This window comes from Rissa tridactyla, chromosome 4 (assembly GCF_028500815.1).
Source record: "Rissa tridactyla isolate bRisTri1 chromosome 4, bRisTri1.patW.cur.20221130, whole genome shotgun sequence".
Lineage (NCBI taxonomy): Eukaryota > Metazoa > Chordata > Aves > Charadriiformes > Laridae > Rissa > Rissa tridactyla.
The window spans coordinates 32,728,281-32,755,601 of NC_071469.1; the positions used below are offsets into that span (position 1 = coordinate 32,728,281).

A 27,321-nucleotide genomic window follows, 5' to 3' on the forward strand; every position below is an offset into this window, starting at 1 on the left:
GCTATACCAAATATACTACAGACTTGGCTTGTAGTCTGCTCTTAATCTTGGCTCGGTATTTCACTCAAAATATTTTGATCATTTTCTATCTCTACTGAATAACAAAAACCTCTCAATTCAACTTGCCAAGTTAGCAAAATATGAATGTTTTTTTCAGGATAACATCCAGCTCAAAATGTAGAGTATGGCAGCATTCTTGAGGCAAAGAAAACACTGCTAGACAAAGCAATGGTACGTGCTATACCAAAGCACAGTTATGGTCAATACATTGATCAGTATTGGTCACTGACTGTACAGGTGATAGACTGCCTAGTCTACAGCCTAGCGCAGGGAGCTTTGTGACCCTGGAGTGCTTCCAGATGGCCCCAGGACTAACAGGCTGCCAAACTCATTGCACACTGCGGTGTGACGGGTTACACAACCCATTTTACAGCTTGAAAAATCTTTGCGCTGCCTTCCTTTGCCTGGGCTGTCTATATGCACGTCACTGGGAATCACCAGCAGAGAGTACACTCAGAAATGGCAGCTTTTTCCCCGGGGAAAGGGGAAATGCCCTCAACAGCCCCTCTCCCCCAGCCATGTGAAGCAGCATGTACAGTAGCTTACATGAGAGGATATGCAGAAGGGGACAGTGCTAGCATTCCCTCTCCTAACGCTGTGATGATATCCAATCTTAGAGGTAGCAAAGGTAAAAATAATAGGTAGCAAATGTAAAACTAATAGGCAGCAAAGTCCACCACAGTAGCGAGCCTTATGGACCTTCTGCCCTAGGCATGTAAATGAGTCACTGGAATTTAGCAAAGGGATGGAAAACTATACAGGACACTTCCAGGCAAGGAGACAATTGATCAATGCAAAAAAAAATTCAGCAACCCGAGAACTCCGAAGATGTGTACGGGCCCTGGCTGCGAGTCAGCTGTGGAAGAAGCAGAGTGCAGCGTCACAGCCAGCGACGGACAGCTACACGAAATTAATTCATTCAACTGCTGCTCCGTTCCCCACAGCACATTGAACTGACTTTTGTGAGGAGATAGGGGAATTTCACCTTTTATGTAGATGCAGCTGGAAAGACTTTACACACAAATTATTCCCAGTACACAACACATACTCTAAACAGTGCAGCCTGATTAAATGGTACACGATACAGCATCCTAAACTACTCTGCATCACAGTCTGCAGTCTCAAAGATGGCACAGACCCAACATCACTTACGAAACTGTAAGATAAAGTTCAATGCAACTATAACAAAGGTATCTACTTTCATGAGTTGCCTGTTGCTGAATGAGCAGAAAACTTTAAGTATGACAGACTGTGTCTTTCCTTACTGTTGATCAGATTGTTTGTTTGGTATTTACGAGAAATTTACTCCCTTATTTACCAGAAATTAGGGGAAATCCTAATTATATAATCTTGGGTTCATATGGTATTGGGTTTTTGTTGTTTGTTTGGTTTTTTGATTATTTTTTTTTTAAAAAAACACTGCCACAGGATTGTTTTACATCTAAAAATGATCGTCTTCCTATTGCACTCAGGCAGAAGTAGGCTTTACACTTCCATTGTCTTTTTCCCAAAATTTATTGTATTTTCTTTCTTTTCAAAGGTGCATGTATGTATGTGCATATATGTACATGCATGTATATGAACATGGAACTTTAAGACCATGAACCCCTGACAAAAACGTTGTATTAAAAAAATTAGTTTTACAAAATGTAATGCAAGTCTTGTTTTCTATATACCAGTTTGAGGTGATGCAGACTTTGATAAATCTTTGCATGTTTTAATCAGAGCGGTATTTGTCTTAAACAGAAAGCAAATCAGTATAAATACTTCAGATTGACTACAGATACTGCTATCATAAAGGAATTTTAGCAGAAAGTCAATAATTTTGTCATAGATAAGTCAGGAGTTTAGTGATACTGCTGCATCTGGATGTCAAATAGGAGTTGTGTCATTTTTGCACCATGACGCCCTATGGCTAGGTGGAAGAATTAATAGACTGCTAAACAACTTAATTTAAGCCTTAAACTTAATCAACATACAATGCTGTGCAGGTCTGCTAAGTGGCCAACTTCATGAAAAAAAAAAATAATCTTCAGAGCACAATTTTGAGGTTTGCTCAAAGAAATCCTTTTGTGGGGTAGAGGAAAAATGAGGGGCAAAGTGTTATCCAAAAGCTTCGTTTCTGGTAAACTGTAAACTCATTTTTCAATAAAACATTATGCTTGATGACTTCATTATTTAAACTCCTAGTAATTTGAAAAGCAGATTTAGCTCTAAATTTCATTTCCAAATGATGCTTTTATTAAAAATAATTCCATTTAGGAAGAAAACTAACATGAAAGATTTCAGGGTTACCAAAAACCACCTGTTTGCCCTTCTTTTTGGATAAACACATTCACTAAATTTGCTAACCACTTGCAAAAAAACTGGCTTTGTTTCCAGAAACAGTCTTTTTTTTAAAAAAAAAAAAAAAAAAAAAAAGAAAAAGGGAATTCACTAGTAGCCATCACTACGGACACACAAATTTTCAAGGGAGAATTGTCTTCTGTATTTCAACAAGCATCACTATGCAAAACAAGCCTCACATTATTTTTAAAGAAAGGCTGCAGCCATCTCGTACTGCTGCAAGTAAAGAGGGTGTGCTCATGACTCACGGCCCCTGTTTGGTTGCAACTCATCAGTGCCGGCAGCCCCTAATCTGCTCCCAGCCATTATGACCAGCAGCTCTGAAATATGGATTAGGTCTACCCCAAGTACTCCATGCAGGGAAAGAACTCCTTGAGCCCTTTATTCCCTACGGAATACCTGTGCAGGAGAATAAATCAGCGATGTGAAAGAAAACATAAAATCCTTCCCAGTAAAATTTGCAGATGACACAGAAGATAATAAAATGGTAAATACCAGGGAGTTGTCAGTTCCATAGATTGCATGGCAGTCTGGGCTCACCTGAATAAAATGTGTTTTAACACAGCTGAGCACAAAGCTGTCTATCTAGTAACTAACAGCACAGATTCCAAACAAAGACAATATAATAACCTAGGAAGAGGCATATGGATGATGGTGGATAACCAAATTAATATTAGCCTACAGTGCAATACCCTGGCTAGAGCAGCAAAAAAGATCCTTTGATGTACAAGGAAGCAAACACAGAGTAGCAATAGGAAAGGATTATAAAAATCACTACCGATGTTGAGATAGAGAATCTTTCCATTTCGAACAGCACGTGACAATGGGGTTCTAGTTTGTATCGGTGATCCCTGAGCACTTCCACAGGAACAACTAATGGACTATACTAGTATTCAAACTAGAAAGACTTCATCAAACAGCTACAAGAAGCATTCAAATTCTGGAAAACTTGCCTTGCTAAGAATGAGAAATCTGTGCCAAAGAGGAGGATAAATGATCAGTGGGTTACTGTCTACAAATATCTAAATGGGGGGAGGGGGATTAAGAACCGAGGAGTATCACGAATGCTAAAGGTGGATTTTTCAGATTCTTAATGCTGGATTCGGTACATTTCTGCTACATAAAAGTTCGAAAACGTCAGACTAAAAACAAGGTAACAATATAATTAACAACTAACAGTAAATACAGTTCATCTAAAGAAAGGCAGGATTTTCTTTCCTCTGAAGTTCTTATAATCAGCGTTTTCCTTCTAAAACCAATCAGAAGTTGCAAGACTGTGTTACTATCTTTTATTGTTCTTTTAAATCGAAAGATGGCAAAGAGTTTGAACTCTACCTTTCAAAAGCATACCTAAAATGCTTCAGCATAGCTTTGTTACTGCAACCCACAGCACTTACGTAACCTTTAGGGCAGGTATTTGCCTAACTCCTTATATTTGGGGGATAATTATTTCCTCTTTCCCCAAGTTGTGGAATGATCATATAAACTGTTAGTAAGAACTTGTTTTCTTGCTCACTGCTTCCCCCAGTGATATTTTGGATACACTTGGTATTATTGCCTCTGTATTTCTGCAAAACAGTGAGTTACTGAAAGAGCATGGGAAAAGTGAAACCTTGCTGAATACACAGAGTAGCTCAGTCACAGATAATGTGAATTGATCTCTCCGTTTCTGAAACCGCTGACATGACTCAGGAAAAAAAAAAAACCAACAACAAAACACAGCCACCAAACACAGAAAACCACAAAACAAACAACACAAAACACAAAAAGAACCCTTCATACCTGAAGTGAAAATGAAATGCAAAACCAATTTCTGTACAATATCAAAACCCCCGTCTTAGCAGGGAATTAGCAGACTGTGACTAATATCCTATTGAAAGGGTGTGGTTAAGGGACCTGAAGATCCAGCCAGTTTAACATGGATTACGTGCAAGATCGCAAAAAGGTAATTGCCTAATTGGTCAATTGACCAATACCAAATTCACTTCAGGATTAAACTCAGAATAGATATTACAATTAGATACTGGAAAGCTTAAGTGAATCTTCAAAATTTGTATTGAACTATAAACTGAATAGGATTTTGTAAACGTGAACATTGTCCTTTATTATTCAGTGGAAGAAAATTTTCAGGTAGCATGTATACATTGCACCTATTCTCTATTCAGGCTACATTCCATTAATCTCAAAGTAAAATGTTAAAGACAGTGCAACATCTAACTGTCTCATAATAGAAATATGACAAAATTTCTGTTATTGAAAAATTACGGGTTTTGAGTGCTGTTCTCTCAAATGCTCCAATCAGCCAAGGATTAGATGTTCAACTTAATGTTAGCCAGTGATCATTAATCATTTTAAAGTGGCACAGCTAATCTCATTTCTTACACAGAGAAAGTCCGCTCTCATATCTTACGTGTAAAGAGACGTTGGCTTGCTTTTGGATGTGTTTCAAACGTGCTTAAAAACTCGTTTTTCTTCTTGCAAAAAACATCTAGAACAGCTCAGCACAGAGAACCTGCAGATATGCTCCATGCTACAGAAAGGTGAGAGCAGATGTAGGCAGCTGTAACAGGGATAAAGTTTTGACAGGCAGCCTCACACTGAGACTATAAGAATCAGGTGATTTATATTAAAAGGCCTGTTACATGACTTAGCAGTGATTTCTCTGCCATTTGCTGATGGAGAATGAATTAGGATATTAGCTTTCAGTATTTTCTAAGAGGTCAAATTTATGAAGAGGAGATGCATCGAATCTTCTTCAAATACACCTATTAAATTCACATTTCTAGGAGAAAAATCAAGATGTGAAGTGAGGGAACACCCCACCCCCCACCCCTCCCAAAGAAAGATCCACTGTGCAAGAAGATGGGGGCCTCTCCTTCCTGTTTTACTAGAGTAGATCAAACTACATAGCAGCTTCTTCAGTATGTTCTCTCTTAGGTTAACTCCTAAAGATGGGATACAGAAGTCATTGTTGGAAAAAAAAAAAAGCCTGTGTACCCTACAGCATTAGCTTGAATGACAGTCCTGTTGTCCTACATTACATTTTTTCCTGCAGCTAAAATAATTGTTTTCAAACAATTATTTTCTTTTCCTCAGCTATACGATGAGTCAGGATATACAAACAGGAAGTCAGAAAAGTCTTACATCTTTCTAAGGCAATTTATGTGCAACACCACCACTAAGAAAAAAAAAAAGATAGTGACCTCTCAGCCATTATCAACTTCTCTGTGCTGCTTAAATGGCTATACTGACCCAAACCAGCATGCCCAGGCCCAGAGGAGCCAGCAGGGGGTTTTAACCCACTTCCACAGAGTTGTGAATCTCTATTTGGAACTATTAGCTCCTCCTCTGCAAGTCTTTTACTGCTTTCTCCACATTAAGGTGCTGATAAGCACTGCAGAATACTTCAACCACCCTAAGAAAGCCTTTATCTTTCAGTGTTCCATATCTGGTGAATTCCCTCACTAGAAACCCTGGGAGAGCTATTTGTCCTATTAAAAGGTTTATATGCTCATTTGAATTGTCTACCAGGGCCATGAGATTTCTTGGACATCCAAAGCAGTTCTGTCTTTGTTTTAGCCATTTGATAAATAAAGAAATCTCAATTTCAACCTTAGAGGCTGACAGGAATGGTTTAGCATCGTGCCTCCTTTTCTCAGTTGTACAAATATTTATGGGTTTGAGTCAATAAATAGTCCAAGGGGAACTTTTTTTGGTTTCTTAAGTTTGGATGTTTTTAGCACTTATAGGCTCAGGATGAGCCCCCACTGACCCTGTTGTTTGTGAACAGAGAAGGACTTGTGGATGAAGTGATAGTTGGAGGCCATCTTGGGCACAGCAATCACAAAATGATAGAATTTTCAATTCTCAGAGAAGTAAGGAGAGGGGTCAGGAGAACTGCCACCTTGGACTTCTGGAGGGTAGACTTTGGCCTGTTGAGGGGCCTGGTTGACAGAGTCCCTTGGGAGGCAGTCCTGAAGGGCAGCGGAGTCCAGGAAGGCTATATGTTCTTCAAGAAGGAACTCTTAAAGGCACAGGAGCTGGCTGTCCCTGTGTGCCGAAAGATGAGCTGGCAGGGAAGAAGACCGGCCTGACTGAACAGAAAGCTTTGGCTGGAACTCAGGGGAAATGCAAAAAAGGAGTTTATGACCTTTGGAAGAAGGGGCAGACAACTCAGGAGGACTATGGGGATGTTGTGAGGTTATGCAGGGAGAAAATTAAAAGGGCCAAAGCCCAGCTAGAACTTAATCTGGCTACTGCCGTAAAAAACAATTAAAAAAAGCTTTCTATAAATCCATGAGCAACAAAAGGAGGACTAAGGAGAATCTCCATCCTTTATTGGATGCAGGGGGAAACACAGTGACCAAGGATGAGGAAAAGGCTTAATGCCTTCTTTGCCTCAGTCTTTAATAGTAAGACCAGTTGTTTTCCAAGTACCCAGATCCCTGAGCTGGAAGACAGGGAAGGGGAGCAGAATGAAGCCCCCATAATCCAAAAGAAAATGGTTAGAGACCTGCTACACCACATAGACACACACAAGTCTATGGGGCCGGGTGGGATCCACCCAAGGGTACTGAGGGAGCTGGTGGAAGTGCTCACCAAGACACTTTCCATCATTTATCAGCAGCCCTGGCAAACCATGGAGGTCCCAGCTGACTGGAAGTTAGCAAATGTGATGCCCATCCACAAGAAGGGCCAAGAAGGAGGATCCAGGGAACTACAGTCCTATCAGTTTGACCTCAGTGCCAGGGAAGGTTATAGAGCAGATCATCTTGAGTGCCATCATATGGCACATACAGAACAACCAGGTGATCAGGCACAGTCAGCATGGGTTTACAAAAGGCAGGTCCTGCTTGACTAATCTGATCTCCTTCTGTGAGAAGGTGACCCGCTTAGTGGATGAGAGAAAGGCTCTGGATGTTGTTTACCTAGACTTTAGTAAAGCTTTGGACACCATTTCCCACAGCATCCTCCTGGAGAAACAGGCAGCTCATGGTGTAGATGGGTGTATGCTTCGCTGGATAAAAAAAACTGTCTGGATGGCCAGGCCTAAAGAGCGGTGGTGAATGGAACTGAATCCACTTGGCAGCCAGTTACAAGTGGTGTTTCCCAGGGCTCGCTATTGGGCCAGTTCTGCTTAATATCTTTATCAGTGGCCTGGACAAGGGGATCAAGTGCACCCTCAGTCAGTTTGCAGACAACACCAAGTTGGGCAGGAGTGTTGATCTGCTTGAGGGAAGGAAGGCTTTACAGAGCGATCTGGACAGGCTTGATCAATGGTCCGAGGCCAATGTTATGAGGTTCAACAAGGCCAAGTGCCGGGTCCTGCACTTGGGTCACAACAGCCCCATGCAGCCCTTGGGGCAGCATGGCTGGAGAGCTGCCCAGCAGAAAAGGACCTGGGGGTGTTGGTCAACAGCCACCTGAATATGAGCCAGCAGTGTGCCCAGGAAGCCAAGACAGCCAACAGCATCCTGGCCTGTACCAGGAACAGTGTGGCCACCAGGACTAGGGAAGTGATCATTCCTCTGTACTGGGCATTGGTGAGGCTGCACCTTGAATACTTGTTCAGTTTTGAGCCCCTCACTACAAGACAGGCACTGAGGTGCTGGAGTGTGTCCAAAGCAGGGCAACGAAGCTGGTGAAGAGTCTAGAGCACAAGTCTTATGAGGAGCAGCTGGGGGAACTGGGGTTATTTAGCCTAGAGAAAAGGAGGCTGAAGGGAGACATTATGTCTCTCTACAACTACCTGAAGGAGGTTGTAGAGAGGTTGAGGTCAGAATTTTCTCCCAAGTAACAAGTGATAAGACAAGAGGATACAGCCTCAAGTTGTACCAGGGAAGGTTTAGATTGGATATTAGGAAAAATTTCTTCACGGGATTATCAGCCATTGGAACAGGCTGCCCAGGGAAGTGGTGGAGTCACCATCCCTGGAGGTATTTAAAAGACGCATAGATGTGGTGCTTAGGGACATGGCAGTGGTGGACTTTGCAGTGTTAATGGCTGGACTTGATGATCTTAAAGGTCCTTTCCAACCTAAATGATTCTATGATAATGTTTATATGACCAAACTACACCTTCCAGGACAAATTGCTCCACTTCTTACACTGAAATCAATGAGCCTTCTGTTCCATGCTCATTTCACTAACTTGCAAAGAAATGAAGGAAAAAAGAACTAATAAGACCATAGCTATATTTCCAGGATTTAAACGAGCAAGGTGTTTTCCTTACCTATTTATTCCATGCTCTTGATTTCAGAAGAAATACCTTACTGTAGAATTATTCCTTATTCTCTATGCTCTAAGAGACACATAGACACATGACCTTTAAGTCTACTTAATATGGACAGAAAGAAATGAGGAAGAGATGATTCTTGCAGCCATGCTTTGGAGATAGCACATAACAGCCACCAAACTGATTCCCCTCATGACCCAGGTGATACTCTGAAGGGCCAACTTTATGAATGGAATAACTTCCAGGCTCAGAAAAAAAAAAAAAAAACCCTGAGATATCCTCTGCTTGTACACAACAGAGACTCCCTGCAGACAAGCAAAAAACCCCTATTCTTGACACACCGTTACTCCTTGTAATTTAGCAACAAATGAAACCGGAGCAGGTGCCGGGAGCTGTGCTCCTCTTGGGCTATCTCTGGAGATCATCTACCTGGACTTTGTTCACTGTTTGACACTCCATAAAGGTGAACAAGAGTGCAAAACCATAGGTGTCTGTGCAAGCAGAAGAAAGGATTTTCAGCCTGGGCAAGAGGGAAAAACCATGGCAGGTTATAGCGAAGTAGCTAGAACTGAACAAGAAATACTTCTTTTTATTGACAATTTTGTTTGACATCACAGAAGAAGAGTTTGGACATTCCTGGCTACAGCTGTGGGGACTGGAAAAGAAAAGGGGAAATATTCAGTAGTTGATGGACAGCCATATTTCAGGCCAGCTACTGACAGGCCTCTGGTTTTACCTCTATAGCTCAAGAGATGTCATTTACTTCAAAAAACACAACGGTAAAATCTTTTATGAATGCTTGGTGTGTTAGTCTCTACTGCTAGTGAACACAGAAACAATTCGTAATTATTTTCAAGCCTACTTTACAGCATTTTAAAAAGCATATTTACATGCTCAGCGACCTAAAACAACATAGATGCATGGCGACCAAGGTGGTGGACAATGAGGTGGGGGAATAAATACAGTTTCAAAAGCCAGATATCTAGCGACAGCTATGAGACTGAATTGCATGAGGACCATAAATAGCCTAGAGGGATCTGTATTAAAATATTTATTATTCTGCCTATTTTATGTAATATTAGCTAATGTAATCATTAGTCCAGCTCCTCAGGAACCTGTGTCACAAAAAGCTTTTTGCAACTTTTTTTTTTTATAGTACCATAATGTATTTACTAATCTACACCTTTCAGAACTCTTTTTATAGTATGTATTAGCACTAAGATTTGACTAAAAAGGTTACTTCCCAAATGTTTTCTGAAAAGTATTTTTGGACTAGAAGATCAAGGTATGATCCTTTCAAATTTTTTACAGAAAGGATCAGAATACCTCAATTTCAACTGCTAAGTAGGTTTACACAAAATACCTTTAGTAGGTACATGGTTAAGCATAAATCCAGAGTAGGCTCTCTGCATAATACTCCTTTTATTTTTAAAATAGTTTGGAGAAAAAACAATCAAGCTCCAAACGACAACTTTTTGTCCTGTCCTACTCCATATGGCCAGTCCTTAAAATTCCTCTGACTCTCAAAATAAGTAGTTTGCTGGTTTGTGTCCAGCCCAGATAAAGGATACAGGAGTATCCTGGATAAATACAGGATAAAGGAGTGTCACACAGCCCTTTCTGTTGACAACCAGTGCCCTTTTTACATCCATTCTCTCTTCCCCAGTCTAATCAGGGGAGAGACTGAGCCTGCATAAAAGAGATGCACATGAACATCTAGTAAAAAATGTTCACGTCTTATAGCACTAAAGTATAAGTTTTAAAAGTGTCATGAAAATAGCTTGATTTTTTGCTGTTGTTTTGATTGTTGTTATAGCATTGGAAATAAATTACTGGGGGGAAATGTACCAAAGACATCCACTGAGAAGAAGACAGAAAGAATGCCTCAGAGAACTTCAATAGTGTGGAAAGAAGTACTGAGAGAAAATATCACTAACCAAAAAACATTTCATATTTTCTGTAGGAAGACCTGGCTGTTAGTTTTCCAAAATAATACATGCTTTTTACAAGTTAGGTGAACTGGACTATAATACTTCTAAATTCACATTTCAGGTACGACAAAACAGATGTCAAACCCAAACACTTTCATCACTAGTCTTAATTTTTGATTTTGCCTTTTTTTGGAAAGCTATTTAGCTAATGCCTTTTTGCAATTGTACACCTACTTATAAGTGAACATCTAGCATTCCATTTTGTGGTCAGAACAGCTAGCTGTTTTAAATTACTCTGACTATAAATTCTACCTAATTAAAAAAAATTAAGATAATCAACTATTTTGCAGTGTTCAGTGAAGCCATTGCTGTATTTAATACTCATGACAAACTGTGCCAAGTTTTCTTATTTCCACGAAGTTTCAAAATCTTGAAGTTGTTCTAAAAACTGATATAAATAGTGCACAACAAATCTGCTTCATACATTTAAAAAATGAATGCATTTTTACACTTACTGAACTGAAGTTACAAGAAAAGTAAAACCACTGAAGTTAAGTTCTATGGTGACATTTAAAACCATGCTAGGTCTGGACTGCGTCAGCCACCCTGGACACTGCGATTATTTGGAGAGATAGAGGGAAAAGCATCAAAAATTCAGAAAGTGCAAGAAATACATGTAAGTCAATGTAAAATCATGAATAAATCATGTGTCACACCAAAAGTAGCCATTCACAAACAAGCCAAGCAAGAGGTCAGATTTTCATTTTGGCTCACCAAGTTACATTGATGCTGTAATTATATTGATAAATCTAGATTTCCCTTTTCCTCTCACTTCTGGAAACCAGAATGATACTCTTCATTTACACTGAAGTAACAGCTTTTACTGATGTAGTTGTACCCATTACTAAAAGAAAACATTCAGGAAACAAGCAGCAGGTTATGGAACAAAAAGAGGGGATGAGAGAACATGACCTAAAAATTTATAATGAGTATGACTGCCTTGCCAAAGAAACATGTTGTTGCAATGCAGAGTACAACTGATTTTTAGAAGTTAAGGGGGGTTTGCAAAATTAAATCTGTTACGTACAAGATGACAATGATAGCACTCGGATATAAAACAAGAATATAGTTGGAGTGTGAAAAGTAAACACTAAGTGACAGAAAGCAGTTTCAAAATCCAGCAAGATAACAGAAAATTCATAATGCATTTGCAATATATTAATACAAAATAATCTACCACACACCTGTCAAATATATACTTTTCAATTCTATGCAGAAATTAGATTATTAAATCCTTACTACAGTAAAATAGAAACTTCACTGATTGCAAAAGTAACAGAAGCCAAGCACATAGCATTTGCCTGCCCACGGCAATAGCACTTTTGTCAGAAGCACCAGTAAGGATCTTGAGTTACGCACAAAAGCGGGCTCTGTTAGGGCAAGGGACAAAGGCAAATGACTGCAAAGCAAGAGGACTCAACTTCAATTTAACTGTCCTGTAAGGTACATACTAATTAGCTGCAAAGCTATGAAATCCTAGCTAGCATGTTAAGTCTGCTACATGACAGTATAATTTGACTTCTTAAAGGATTATGCAAATTACAACTCATCATTCCATTACATGACTGAAAAAAAGTGACAGCTAATTTATACATAACACACCTTTCAAATCCCTAAGATGTGAAGCACCTGTGCAATACGTTTTGCCTAGATTTTCTAGTGTATACATTCTTGTTTATTGCACTCTACAGAAGCATATCTAAGAGATTTACACTAAAGTCATAGGGGTTTTTATTTGCTTTTCAGCTTTCAGAGCACAATTCCACAGAATTAAACAACGTATTTCTGTCCCTGCTGTAGAGGTTTTGCACGCGAGTAGAAGTGTACGGTTTCAACACACGTGTAATTTTTGAATAGCGGGAGAGCACGAGCACTAAATGCACGAGCTAGAGGCAAGACTCACACAGATTTCAACATACTTCTGGTAGGTAGATTCACAGTAGATTCCGTCATATCGGTAGATTTTCCTACATTCTGATTGGTTGGGCAGAGGATGCTGGACAGTTATTCTGTAGAGGCATCAAAAACAGATAGACATGACTAGAGGTTCTCTACAGGTAACTGTAATGCAGGACAAATCAGTATGTTGAAATTTATTTTCTTTTTTTTCTTTTTAAATTAAACATCTTTCTGATCTCTTTAAATCAACTGCCTTATGCACATAACATCCAGAGTTTCCACTTTTCAAAATTTGCACTGAGAGTAAACTAAACTTCAGTTCTCCACAAGAATAGTATTTTTTTCCCCCATCAAATAAAAGTGGAAGAGGAAAAGAATTTTATGAACCGAATGGATACGTCACATAGTTTGCGTATATACAATAGGGCTTATAAAATTGATTATTTATTGTTTACTGTTGCAATCCCTCCTCAGGCAGAACATCCATTTATATCAGCTGGGAGTTTGTCCAGACAAAGACCAAATAACCCCCCAATTTAAAATGTCAACAGCAATTCTCACATTTGCACAGAATGAGGATGTTGTGGCATTATGAGGACTGTGATTGAAGGTGCTCAGCACCATCTGAATAATGCCATATGTTCTTGGATCGACTGAAAGAAAATGAAAGTGATTGGCAGCAATCAGGAGGTGCGCAGCATCTTGTAAAATCAGGCCCTAAAAGATTTGTCAATCATTCTATTATTCATCCCTCCCCAACTCCCTGTTAGCAGAAAATATAATTTGGCTATAAAAATTCAATGTTGTTTTTAAAATATACTTGGGAATTGCACACAAAACAGTACCCACCAATTTTCTTTTTTTCTGCCCCCCGCCCCCGCTCTGGAATAAAAACACATTTTAGATGCTTTTGTATCTTCCATAAATTAATACCTTTTTTATTTTTAATAGAATGGTAGTTTATTAGAGTAAGTATAAATTGAGAAATTTTACACATTTTTCAAATGTAGAAGTTTAGGCTGTGAATTTTTTTTAAATAAATATTCTTGTCAATATAAAATTTTTTTTTATTATTATTATTTTTACACTATTACATCTATAAAACTCTAAGCTAGTCTTGTTTTTTTTAAAATCACACATTTGTTCCAACTGTAATTTGAGACTGAGGTTTGAGAAAAAAGTTAGTATCATTATTCAGCAACAAGCTTTACAAGAAAATGGAAAGTTATGTACTGTGGAAACTGAGGGGCTTCCTCAATAAGACTGCACCTACACAGAGTGGTAAGCGCAGCACGCCACTTCGTGTCTTAACAGCCCTGGTCCCTTGCTCATTTAAATTGGAAACCTGGTCTGAGCATGCCTCAGCGCTGTTTTTTGCCCATAAGAACCCACCTACAGGAAGGAAGAGACAACTGTGTGATCAAGGCAGGACCAAACACCTCCAAACCCAGGGATATTCCTGCATTCATGAATTAAGGCATCGCCAGAGAGACTTATTTATTGTGATACCCAGGGCCTTTAAGTTAAATGCCTAAGCACCATACACAGTGTATGAGGAAAGCTAAGTATCTTAAAATGGGATTTGCAACACAAGTGCTACCTGCAGGGAACCATGCAAGCTGGTAAAAAAAGAAACCCAGAAAAGGAGAGTTGCTTCTGTGCTGTTTGTGTGTGAGACACACAAACACTTCACTTTGGGTCAACCAGAAATGCCTACATCAAAGTGAATTCAAGCCTCAAAATCTTCAATGCACCATCACATTGGCTCACCCATGCTCCTACTTTAACTCGCCCTCCCCCCCATCTTTTTTGTTGGTGTTTTTTTGTTGTTGTTTTTGTTGATTTAAAAAAAAAAAAAAAAAACAACAACACACACACACCAAAACCACAATACTAGAAGAGGTGCCTGGTTTTACATGGCTTCAGACGACACAGGAGAAGTAGGCTCTCCATGCCTTTCAGCCAGAGGAGGTTTAAACATACATCCCTCACAGCTCCCAAGATTACCACAGACTCCTTGATAACAACTATTCTAAAGCAAGGGACATGTTAACTCCTGGTAAAACAATGGTACTATTAGAAATAAATAAATAAATCAGGATTCATTGGATGAAAGAGAGGGAGCCACAGTGAGAGCACGTTATATTAAGAGTCATTCAAAAATGCATAATCAGTCCTTGCAAAAAAACTATCAGAATCCTTCCCAGATGAGTGCCCTCATCGCAGGGCTTCAGAATTATACTCTTTCTTCCACCGCTTCTCTGGCCAAATGAACTTTGAATAGTAATACTGATTATTGCTGTTACTTGAGTAGTTAAACAAGTGAAGTAGAATACGGATCACTCCGGAAAACCTTTATTCAGAAGTAGCTGTGGCATTCTTCTGGGAAGTGGAAGATGTGGGTTTGAACATCCTAGTGATGAAATATGTCCTAAGTAGGTATTCACTGCAGCAAGCCAGTGTAGAAGACCTGTCAGCTAGCTTTTGTTTGTTTGTTTTAGTTTTTATGATAAGGGCAGTTCATGCTCTTTTTTCAAAGGGATGACAGACAAATTGAAACACAGGAGGTTCCACCTGAACGTCAGAAAACACTTTTATACTGCAAGAGTGACAGAGCACTGGACCAGGTTGCCCAGAGAGGTTGTGGAGTCACCACCCATGGAGATAGTTAAACTTGACTGGACGAGGTCCTGGGCAACCTGCTCTGGGTAACTCTGCTTGTCAAACCCAGAGCGGTTGGACGAGAGGGCCCCTTCCAACTTCAACCATTCTGTGGTTCAAGGTTAGATCAGAGATTTGGACTGTGAATCACAACATGTAGCCACAATTGTGTGCCACAACCAAAGATGGGGAAGATATTAGAATATGGAACTTTTTTTTTTTTTGGGGGGGGGGGGTGGGGGGGGGGTGGGGGAATCGTGGGGGAGGGTAGGGAGAGGGGGTGGATTTTGTTGTGTTTGTTTTTAATGTAAACAATATATGAGACTTTATACACAACATAGCAGCTGTTGTGGATCCTAGTCTGAGGGAAATAAGTCTTTCCTTGCACTGTATAGGGCTGTATTCCACTTCATGAGCCAAGACCCTATGACTTATGGGGCCCATCCTTATGCAATGCTCACTAATAATTTTGTTTAAACAGTTATTTTACGCTCTTCCATTCCCCCTCTGCTGCAAGAAAATTAATAATAAAAAAAAATAATATTCCAAAACACTGAGTCAAATAAAACATCAATGTAAATCTCTTAAAATCCCACTGACTTCATGGAGATTGCATAGCATTTAAATTAGCACAGAACGGGGCCTATTGTGCTTAACCTGAAAAAGCACACAGTCCTGAGACACTAAGAAATATATTTCGAAGTGCACACCAGGTTTTTAGCTATGTAGCTACCACCTAGAGCCATGCTTTGGGAAAAAAAAAAAATCCTGTATTTTCTTGTATGATGTTTGTTTCTTATCGTTAAGGTTCATTTTAGCATGGTAAGTGTATTTCCATAAATGGACTTTTATGCTGAATAAAGACTATGTTTGTATTTTATGTAATTTAGAAGCTGCCTAACACCATCACACCCATTTGCCCTCTGTCCTACGCCCTATGTACTTTAGCTGTCATTTAATAGATTTACATTTACCATTAATTATCATCTGATAACTATGAGGCTATGGGTCAGAAATTAAGACTACCTCACAGAACAGCTTATTCAGCATTTCTACTAAAAAACAAACAAGAAACCCAAAACAAAACAACAACAAAAAAAACCATCAAAAACCCACAAAACATAAAACCAAGTAGCAAGAATTACTGGTTAGGATCCAAAAAAAGTTTTCCAAGACAGTCAGTCTTGGTTGTTTTGGTTTTTGCGCCCCACCCCACCCCCCCCCCCCAAAAAAAAAAAAAACAAAAACCAACCAATAATACTTTTAGACAATCTTCACCAAATTAATTTTCCTAACTTGTTTTTAGCACATTATGTCAGCAGATAGACTATATCTCTAAGGTTCCACATACAAAATCGATTTAGCTCAAGATAAAACTGTATATTGGCTATTTACTCTGGGTACTGTATATTCTTGTTCTATTTTATGCTTTCAAATTGATTTCTTGTATTTTTCTCTGTATTAAAAATTAGAGCAATGAAGAGTATTTGAGTCTGATCAATTTGCAGTGGTTAGCTCACCCCAATTTTAGTTGAGTTTTGACTGGTTTGAGAAAAACACACACCTATTCTCTTAATAAGCTTTTAGACAGTAGAAGTTGCCACTTCATGATAATAAAGGCAAAATTGAGTTTTAGGTTATAACTATCTAACTGTAGTACAGAAGGTTATTTTCCATAGAAGCCAGAAACATAACAGAGAAAATGCCTACAAACACTGCATGAAACGTGATATTTCATTAATATTTGTATCCCCTGCTCCTTGGTATGTGTGCTATAAGATGCTGCTGCTGTGTGCATTCTCGCACCTGACCTTGGTTTTTAGAGGTTGCATACTTTCCCTAAAAAGTTCAAAGGCATCACCTCAGATGTGAAAGGATTATAAGGTGCTGCGTTTGCACATCAGACAGCTCATCTTCCTATCTTTATGTGTCACTAAACTCTAGATGGATTCATCATACAACTTGAGGTGGAACTTAAGTGCATTTACATACATGTGGAACGTGTAAGCTATGACTAATTTTAACTCACAGGGCAGAATTTAAATAATTAGTTACAAGAAGTCAAACTAAAGGAAAAAAGGAGGAAAGAGATGGTTAGAGGCAGAGTAGTAAATTGTTCCATTTTTGCAGGTAATCTAAATGCAAACTAGAAGCAACTTATCATGAGAATGGATTTTCCACCATCTGGTCAAATAACAGGGGATTTGTCTAGTGGCAAGCAAAGAATGGAATGATGTGAGAAAGATTAGCGGGCAAGTCCTACAGTTGGCTAAAATGTATTTTGTGCAAACAAGAACAGATGACGCCTTAACAATTACACCTGTCAAAAACTCCAGAAAGCAATCCATCTCTGAACAGCCCAGTTGAAAACAGGCTAGTTCATAACAAAATGAATTTTTTTAAACAATTGCCAGCCATAACAGTTTGATGCATGACAAGCTTAGGAAGTCGCATTCCACGTACAACTGAAACCTTAACTAACTGGAACCTGCTTTTCTCTGATAAGTAAGATATTAAACTATTAAAAAAAAAAAAAAAAACAAAACCACAAAACCCAAACACCACCTCTTAAGTGAAGTAACACAAATAGCTAACAATCTTGGAAAACATGAAAATTCAGAGTTAAGGCTGACATATAGGTAGAGACTATAATTCCAATATGTCCTATGTGAATTGGTACAATAAGGCTCTTAGAAAAATGCCTTTTTTTTTGTGGGAGTCAAAAATACCAGATAGTACCTTGACTGACACCTTTTGCGCAGAATTAGGACAGTTCCTAGAATTACAATCCTTTCTAAATATAGATATGAAGCCTATGAAGCCTTAAAATTACTACCTTATATACATCCTGCCAGGAGGGAGTATTCTAAGTAATAATGTTTTCTGTAGAGATCTAATTTCTTTCTTCAGAAAATATATAATCTTAAGGTGCAAGAATATTTTACAACAATTCCAAGGTGACTTTCTTTAAAATTAACTCCGATTATATATACACGCCTAATGTTTCAGCATCCAAACTTAACATTTACTAATACTTCGGTTTTTAAAAAAGTCCTAGTTCCCTATAGAAGATGAAGAAAATAGCTCATATATCTATTCAGAGGGGATGGTGAAATAAGACTATCCCAGCATTAATGTTTTTGTATTGTTGGGTCTCTGGCTTTCACATAGTCAAGCAGAACTTGTTACTTCATTAAGCAATATTAAGAAAGGGACTTCATGAAAGAATTTATAGAAAGTCATAGAAAGGACAATCAAGAAAATAGCTTTTTATCCATTCAAGTCTAATGTCTTCAAAGAATGACAGTAAAGTTATTTAAGGTAAACTGAGTACATCAGCAAAGCATATATCAAGGCCATCCAAGAACCACAGATGTACATTCTTCTCATTGGTATTAGCCATTTAACTTTCAGCAGAAGTCTGTATACTTACTAAAAATAGGATTTCAATATAGAAAAATGAAGAAGCTTTGAAAGAGATTAGATTATTCGTCCCATATCCCCATCCTCTTTACCAGAGATGCAAGTTCAAAGGTAGCAGGCCAATCCATAGGCCTGATTTCTCATTGTGATTGAAAATTCTAAGATTTGGCAACATCTGTATTTAGAAGATGTTAGGAACCAGACTACTCCTCTTGTTCTTTTTTAATATACATTGCAAATCACCACAATATTCAACAACTAGCCAAGTATAAATAATTTGTCCATATAATTTTTGTAGCAGCATTACACCTGTTTAAAAAGATGATTGTCCTCTTTCTTGCAAGAACGACAGATCAAACATCCAGACTGATTTTTTAAAATTGTGTTGGTTACTTTTTCCCCTGCCCCCAACCCAACATATTTCTGTCAGCAGACTCCAGCAAGGCAAGTCAGAGATGAGTTGGAGGGGCTGCTTTCTTCTTCCTCTTAAAACAGCATGGAGATAATTTGTGGCGGTTGTTCATCTATTTTGAATTTTCTCTCTCGTGAGAGAGACAAAGAATAGCATTTCGCCATTCTTCATATTCAGATAGGCCAGAAGAACAGCTACAGAGCAAATGACCCTCAGCATTATATGTATGCTGTTGGTCTAAGACAAAGCTGGGTCTCAGGCTCCCTGTTGTCCTAGTGTAGATGAGAGCTCACTGAATGCAACACGGCCAACAGGGAAAGCCATCAACTGTTGTAACTGCAGACTTCATGGACAGGAGTTAGCTGACAGTTCTTACTAAACATGGCAATTTGAAAGTTCTGCTGGGTTCTTGAGCATTCTTGGGAAGACTTAGTAGGCTTGTAGCAAATAATTTATTATTTATTTTATTGTCCCTGCCTCATTTTGGCTGCATAACTGTGGTAAGGTTCAGATCTGGTGCTTAGAGTTAAATCTGGTCATTTAATTTCCAGACACTGAAACATTTTTCCCATTAAATGTTTGAAAATAAGCCAGAAATTTTGCAAGGTCTACCTTCCTTTTCGTTAACTTTGTTCCTGTCTTCTAAGAATTCCCAGATAATTCTTGGCAGAGATCAAAGTGCTAAGATTAACCCTGTGATTCTTATACACCACTGATTTCTGCTTCTTTTCCATGCCTGCACAGATCAGCATAATTTTTCAAGCTTGTAGTAGTAACACAAGCTTGGTGTTGGAAGCATTTTCTGTGTAGGAAGGCTCTTGTATTCAGGGATTCACCTCCTCATCAGTAAAAGTAGCATGAATTAGAGATTCCTCCCTCATAATTGAGAAAGTTGTTCTAAACAGCTTATCTCCTCTGTTCTTACCTTAATAACAGCACAGTAACATTACTTCCAGAGGACAAGGGGGTTTTCATTGAAAACTTAGGGATGAAGAGTGTGAGGGCCCAGATTCAGACAGCCCTAGGCCTCAATTTTCAGAGACCGTTTGTCATTGGGAAACATAAGACTTGAATCTGGTTCAAGGTTTCTGATTTATGTGATTTTTTTTAATTTTTTTTTTTTTTTTTACACAAACATTAAATCATTTTGTTAGCCTTTTTTATGTTATGAACATATAAACTTCAGAATTTTAACATAAGGACAGTACTTTTAACATAAGGAAAGAAAAACCAAATTTCCATGCCATAGCCAAAAAGTTAAGTGACACCAGCCATGGAAATAGAAGAGATTACAAAAACTCAGATGTACTTGAAATTTCCAAATTAAAATTTGTCTCTGTCATCTTTGCTTTGACCTCTGGCCAGTTTTTCCCCTATATCGCTTCAGCTTTCTCCAGATTCTCTTTCCTCACTTTCTTATTTCTTTCATTTTTGCACATAGACAACTTTAGAATGAGGTCCTGCCACTTTTTTTTTTTAAGCTACACACATGAGTAACTTTAACAGAGTAGTTATATTCATACTTTCTTTTTTAAAATTAAGTATTTTAAAGTCGAAACATAGGAAAAAACACCTGCTCTGAGGTTAAGAGTATTACAGAAGTGCATCCAGTTAGTAGTTGGCTCATATGTACCCCAGCATACATAGTTCTATCACTTTTTTAATTTTTCTGAAATCGTTTACATAAAGATCATCAGGGACCTCTGCCTAGGAGACAAGATACACAAAACACTTGGACAGTTAATTCTTACATAGGAACCTAACTTCATATTGATTACATAGGAAGTTTAGCACCTGCTTACAAGTTAAGAAGTTGAATAGTTTTGTAAGTCTTGTCCTGGACAAACATCTGCAGCTGAGAAAGACTGTGAGGTGAAGCCCAAGGTCACCGAGCAGGTCAGTATCAGACAGAAGTGAAATGAGGTCTTGAATTCCCAACCCTTCGCCCATGCTGAAATGGTGAATGTCCTCAATACTTCAACAAACATCAAATCCTTTCTGAATCTTCCTACATTTTTGATATCAAGGATGTAGAGGGCAATGAAAATCAATAATTAATCATACAGTGTAGGGAGCGAGGTTGAGTACATTTTTGTATTCTTAAATTGTCAACTTTGAATTTTTGAATTTTACTTTATATCTGTTCACATCTCCCATTATAAACACAGTAAATGGGAGCATTCAGTGTATATCTCTGTTAGTATGTATGTACAGTGTTCATCTCCGATCTTATTTCTTTTGATACTTACCCAGTCTCTTCAGCCTCTTCATGTTAAACACAAATGATTTTAGTTGTTTCAGACTGGCTTTATTTTGCTATCTCTTTCTCACAGCGATCAGAACTGAACACGTTATTCAAGTGATGTCATACCATCGATCTACATACCACAATATATTTGTTGTAATGCTCACACTATTAGATGCATCACACATTAGATGCATTTTCAATGCTATTTTCTACTCCATCCCTCAATACAGCTTAACATTTTGTTTGCTTTTATGTTTAGTGTTGCACACTAAAGCAAAGATTGTCACTGAGCTGCCCACAGTGACACCCAGGCATATTTCCTCTAGGTTATAGTTAATTTAGAACCCAGCAATGTGTATGAGTAGTTTAAATTGTTTTTTTCCAATGTGCACTACGTTTCATCTGTCAGCAATGAATCATTTGGCATTATGCTGCCTGTTAGCTCAGTGAGGTGCCTCAGAAGTCCCTCACAGTTTCTTCTAATCTCTACAAAACTAAGCAGAAGTGAGCTTCTTCCATATCTTATTCCCTTTTTAAAAGGCTCATAAATGTATTAAATTTTCCGCAAAAAAATTTCTAATGGGGGACACTTTCAGAACCTTTTGATAGAAATATCACACCATTTTTTTTTCTTATTCCAATTAATATTTGATAACAAATTTCTAATAGATTAGAAAGGCACTGTTTTCAAGCCTAGGAGTCATTCTTGTTTCTTCTATACGTTTAAGTTCTAAACAATTTTTTTCATTTTACAAAAAAGCATTCAAATTTTATTTGAAAGTTGACAAAAGAAAAGCTTTTAAGTTAGTTTTACTCGTATTGTTACTGGGATAAGCAAAGTATTCTTTTAAAATGCTTGGACCCTCATTTTGCCATTGTTTTGGCAAAGAATAGAAGCAGTAGCAGAACCAGTCCTGTAGGGCTAAATGCAATCTTCAGTCCATAATTTGAGAGGTCTGTATAGGACTGTAGGTTTCATTCCCTGATATCAGAATGAGAGGGGGAAAAAAAAAAAAAAACAAACAACAAACAGCTGCTGATGCTATAAGACCTGACCCCACACGTTGAAAGTCCATGGCCTCAGTGCCCCAGTTTATACAGTATTTTTTGCTGGTGGATTCACGTAGTTACTACCTATCCATTTCCACTGACAGGATCTCCTAGAACAACATGATGCAGGGAGGTCTCATGCAGAGCTCTGTAGAACAGTGGGGCAAAGGGTTTTCCTCCTGCATGTCACTACTAAAGTTTTTCAGACCCCCTCAGATGAGGGGATAGGATTGTCCAGTTTAGCAGGTTTACCTCAAGTTTTTCCTTCTTCTTTTTTTTTTTTTTTTTTAATAAATAATTTGCCTCCAAAACCTTTATGTCAGTTTCATGCTGTCATTTTGATGTTTCTGTTTCAGGAACAAAAAGTAAACAGGTGAAATTCGTAAGTAATATCTTGACACATGTATTCTATTCATTATAACAATTAAATTTACAAAGGTAGGGAATATGCTTCTGAGAATAAGCTTCCTGAAGTTTGACTTGGGCTGAAGCCAAAACATTTCAGGTTTAGTACTCAGGAGTATTATTTAGAAGATAAATTGCTTGATATCAGATTTTGGGAAAGGCAGAATTAGCATCAAGTCTTGTTGCACAGTAATTCATTGGAGGGAACATACACCATATTACTTGCTCATATTCACAATAATAATTAAAAAACCTCTGGCTAAGGGAATTTAACTTTAATAAAATGTTTGAAAAATGCTGTCTGGGAGTATTCCATGAAAGAAGAAGTGTGAGATACTCTCCACTTTATTTTTAGGTTAGCATACTATTCTGCTACTTCAAAAAAATTTTGAGCAGTATACAGTCTTATAAATCTTGCGCCGTTAAAACTGATTATTCCTATGAATGGCAGACCCCTATTATTGATCTTGAACTTCTGAGTGACAAGAACAGTTTTTGAACCACTGTGTGGTAATTCCTCACAAAATACACTCTCACAGAAAGATTATACTCAACTAAAACTGTGTTTACAAAGAAACAAACAGCAGCAGCAACATGGAAATATGAGATACTTATTTTCCTTTTGCTTACTTGGAGCCTAAGTTTCTGCAGATGCTGAACCTATGCCTGTAGCACTACACATGCAGAAATGGGCATGCACACCATTCCCATACACACACCTGAACGCAAATTGTCTCCTAAATAACAAAAATTCTCCCTCCTGTCTTGCAAGTGCAATTTCCATTTTTTGGTATGGAAATACGATTTTTATGCAACACTGTAAGCAACCACATCAACTGGTGTTTGTTTGCAGATAAGTGAATGGGGATATTATTCCTTGAAACTGCACTATTGTACACATACCTGGTTTTTAATATTGGGTTGAGCTGAATATGTTGCGTTATGTTCCTTCATCCGTGATTAGAGTACAACATGTTTTAAATTACTTTTAAAAACAAACAACTAACAGAGATCAATCTAAAATTAATGAAAGTGAGCCTGAATTTGTACAGGAAACTATAGATGTCGTTTAGCAGTTGAAAAGGATGACATTGATGTTAAGGAATAAATGGTCTTGGTAACTAGTGCTCAAATATAGAAACTCATTGCCTACTGCTGACTTGGACCTATTCTGATAGACATCGAAAAGATAGACATCTTTTTGATATACACCTCATCGTGAACAATGAGTGAAAACATAAGGCAATCTAAATGTATTAATGGAGAGAAAACAGCTGGTGGCACTGAAAGCCTCAGAGAATAATGCAGTAGAACTTTTATTTTTTTTAAGAAGCATTTCAACTTGCTTAGAAGAGGAGAAGAATAAAAAAAGCTTCCCAGCAGTGCCACCTGTTTATTTTATATTTTATTCCTGGTTGTCTGATTCTTATGAGCCCATTTAGGCATGTTTTAAGAGAACTCTTAAAACAGTTTGATTTTTTTGTTGTTGGTCGCTTGTTTTTTGTTTGGGTGGGGATTTCTTCATTTTGTTTTTTAATACCACTTCTGTACACTGGGACTGCATCAGTAAGTATGTGTTGAGTCCCTATGCTACAATGATTACATTTCCAAAACGTGGCGAGTTTTACATACCTAAGTTCTCCAAATAAAGGTGACAGTAACGGTAAAACTCTAATACTGTAAAGATCACTGGAACATGTTCCAAACAGGTATCACTTAGTAAACAGATATTATTTCAGTAACATACTACTTAGCCTGACACTAGTGAGTCACAGTCACTCTTATGGTTCTTTGCATCATACAGACACCATTATTATACATCTCTCCCTTCCCAGATTCTGATGATATAAGAAATCTAAGCTGATAACAGCCTGAATTAATATGTGAAGGAGCAACAAAAGAATTAGGTTATTTATATAGTTAAGTATTGTTAAAAATGTATATAGAGAGCAATATTCTCTCTCACTAATATCATTGTAAACAGTTTCATAAGTGAAATTCAGACAGTACATTTATCGTTACAGGGTTTAGCGTTGCTTAGTAAACTATATTATGTTGAAAGCTGATTTTTACTTCACTCATGATGCCAAGATTGCTACAGTTGCATTTTTTGTTTTGGGGAGAAGAATGGCAGAGGAATACTCCATTAAGAGACATTAATTTCATAACAAAAATCTGCGGCTATCCTATTTCCTACCACAAAATTTTGGAAAAAATGAATGCTTATCCAGCAGTTCATGCAGCTTTTTGATTTCAAAGCCAGTAAAGGCTATTAAAGTAATCTAGCTAACAGCACAATAGACTGCTTGGTGCAAGCATAAATGCCCATTATATCTTCAATTTGTCTTTGCTTTCAGTAATCCTCCGTTAAATCATGCTCATAAATAAATAAATAAATAAATGTCTTCAAAATGCTGATATTTGCTGATCACTGTTAGTTAGTAATCAGGTATACAGAATGTATTTTCCTCTCTGTTTTGATTTTTTTATTTTTAAGCAAAGGATTAGGTTTTGCTTAGTTTTGCAACAGCTTTAAGACATCTTAGTTCAAGAAACAGTCCTCTTCCCTTGAACGTACGCACTGTCCAATATGTTTTTTTCCTTTGAAAATTCAAATGGTATTAAAAAAAATAAAATTGTATCCTATTAGCCAGTGATAAAGTCAAAGAAAAATGTGTTTCCACTTAAAAATAGCATTAATAGTCTTCTGAAGTATTTGCTATGTTTCTCCTCTTCCATAACAACATAAACTTTATCAGATACATTTAGGAACAGAACTCCTGTGTCTTCTCAGGGAGAAATTATTCTGGCTGCATACATACTGTACATGCTATTGAAAATGTTTAATAATAGAAGACCATGCACTTTCATGTAATTCGTAATTAGAAGATGACTACAACTGCATTATTTAAAATCAAGCCTTTGTTATCAGCACCAGTTTTAGACAGAAGCTGAGAATCATTTGTGAGCTGTGGCAGACCCAGACTGTTCAAAGCAATTGCTGTTCAGCATGAAAGCTGCAATGGAGGTCACAGAACAGGTCAGGAGGAAAGATAGTGTATCGATTTCACACCAGGAATAGAGGCGAAGCGAGGGCCCACTGTTGCTGCATGTGATGTATTTCACTTCAGTTTAAGGCACATTTCATTCCAATTCAAGAGGGGGTGGGGAGCAAAGGGCGAGTGGATTTCACACTGAATCATGATGAATTCTGGACTCATGTATTCCAGTAAATATCTCCTTCCTGACATTAAGTATTTCTATAGCAGTGTGAATACAATGGAAATTAGACTGCAACCAGATAGCAGAAAAGGACTCCGGAAAAAAAAAAAAAACAAACACAAAACCAAAACAACCGAAAAACCAGAAAACCTGTGTAAGATTAGGTCTACACCCTCCCAGCTTAGTATACACAAATGCTACCTCAAACGCAGCAAACTGTTATAGATGAAGGCTATTAATGAAAACTGTACCTTGTTCCAATATTCATGCTGCTGAAGACAACTGTATACAATATTCCAATCTTTTATTAAAACATCGTTAAGCCACATAAACCTAAGCCAAAAGTCTTCAAAAACTAAAGGACAGAAAGTCTGTTCACACAAACCTCCCAGCTACACACACACACAAAGGCATGCTCAGTGCAAAGAAAACACCAAGTCCTGACAAAGAACATCAGTATAGTAAACATGTAAAAAGGTGGTGCACAACTGTATTTTGTTTCATTTTATTTTCAAACTGATATTCCAAATAACCCTGAGTACTCCAGCAAAGGATATTAGCGACTATCCCTAACTGTTTTGCTGAACAGTGTGGATGATTATTTATATTTTGTCACCTAGTTGTAGTGGGAGCTTCTCTCCCCCACCCTTTCTTTTTAATTAAAAAAAAAAAAAGGAAAAAAAGAAAAATCAGTTCTCATGAGTAAAGCATTAAATGTAACTAGAGGGATATTTCTCAAGTTATTTGGATAATAGGCTAGCCTTTTTTCAATTTTTTTTCCAGCACCGGGAAACTGAATTTCCAGTACTTTTGCCCAGTACATTGTAAAAGTGTCAACTCCCAAACTGTTGAGATCACATACAGGGGAATGGTAAAATGGTAAAAACTGTAAGGATAAAGTGCTCTTTCCCTCCCCCAATGTTACTTTGCATAATTTGTTCTCTGGAAAACTGCTGTGCTTTTGAAATGCTCCGACTCTGCTATTCTGCTGGTGACAATATTTTACAACTTTTCTAGATCTTTATACTGGCTCCATAATACTGGCAAAATAGCCAGACACTGACATATTTCAGAACAAAAGAGGACTGTATTTGAGACTGCACAGAGATTTCCTATTAAATTATTTATATTAGTTCACTTCCACGTCATTATTTCTTTTCAACTGTTCTAAGGCATCAATGTCAGCTTCTTGAACCCTCTCATGAAAGCTTTGCTGTCATCAGGGTCTATTTCAGCATCCTTAATTCTGCATAAGGAATCAGTTACCCAGCAAGTTTCCAATCACAAAGGGCCAGATGCTCCTCTCTGCAACACGCTGGAGCTGGGCAGACGGGCCCCTCACTAAGACAGAGGAGGGCAAAAGGTGGCCG

General features: G+C 37.9%; 1 protein-coding gene across 3 annotated transcripts in view; it reads right to left on the reverse strand.

Annotated features, from left to right (window-relative positions):
- The window catches only part of NPAS3 (neuronal PAS domain protein 3), a 620,607-nt gene that overhangs the window by 526,822 nt on the left and 66,464 nt on the right, over positions 1–27,321 (reverse strand). Inside the window, exon 2 of one of the 3 annotated variants that reach the window (XM_054200331.1) lies at positions 12,551–12,640. The exons of the other annotated variants lie outside the window; for them this stretch is intronic. Coding sequence (XP_054056306.1) covers positions 12,551–12,640 — 90 coding nt within the window. The remainder of the gene's footprint in view (positions 1–12,550; positions 12,641–27,321) is intronic. 3 annotated transcript variants of the gene reach the window in all.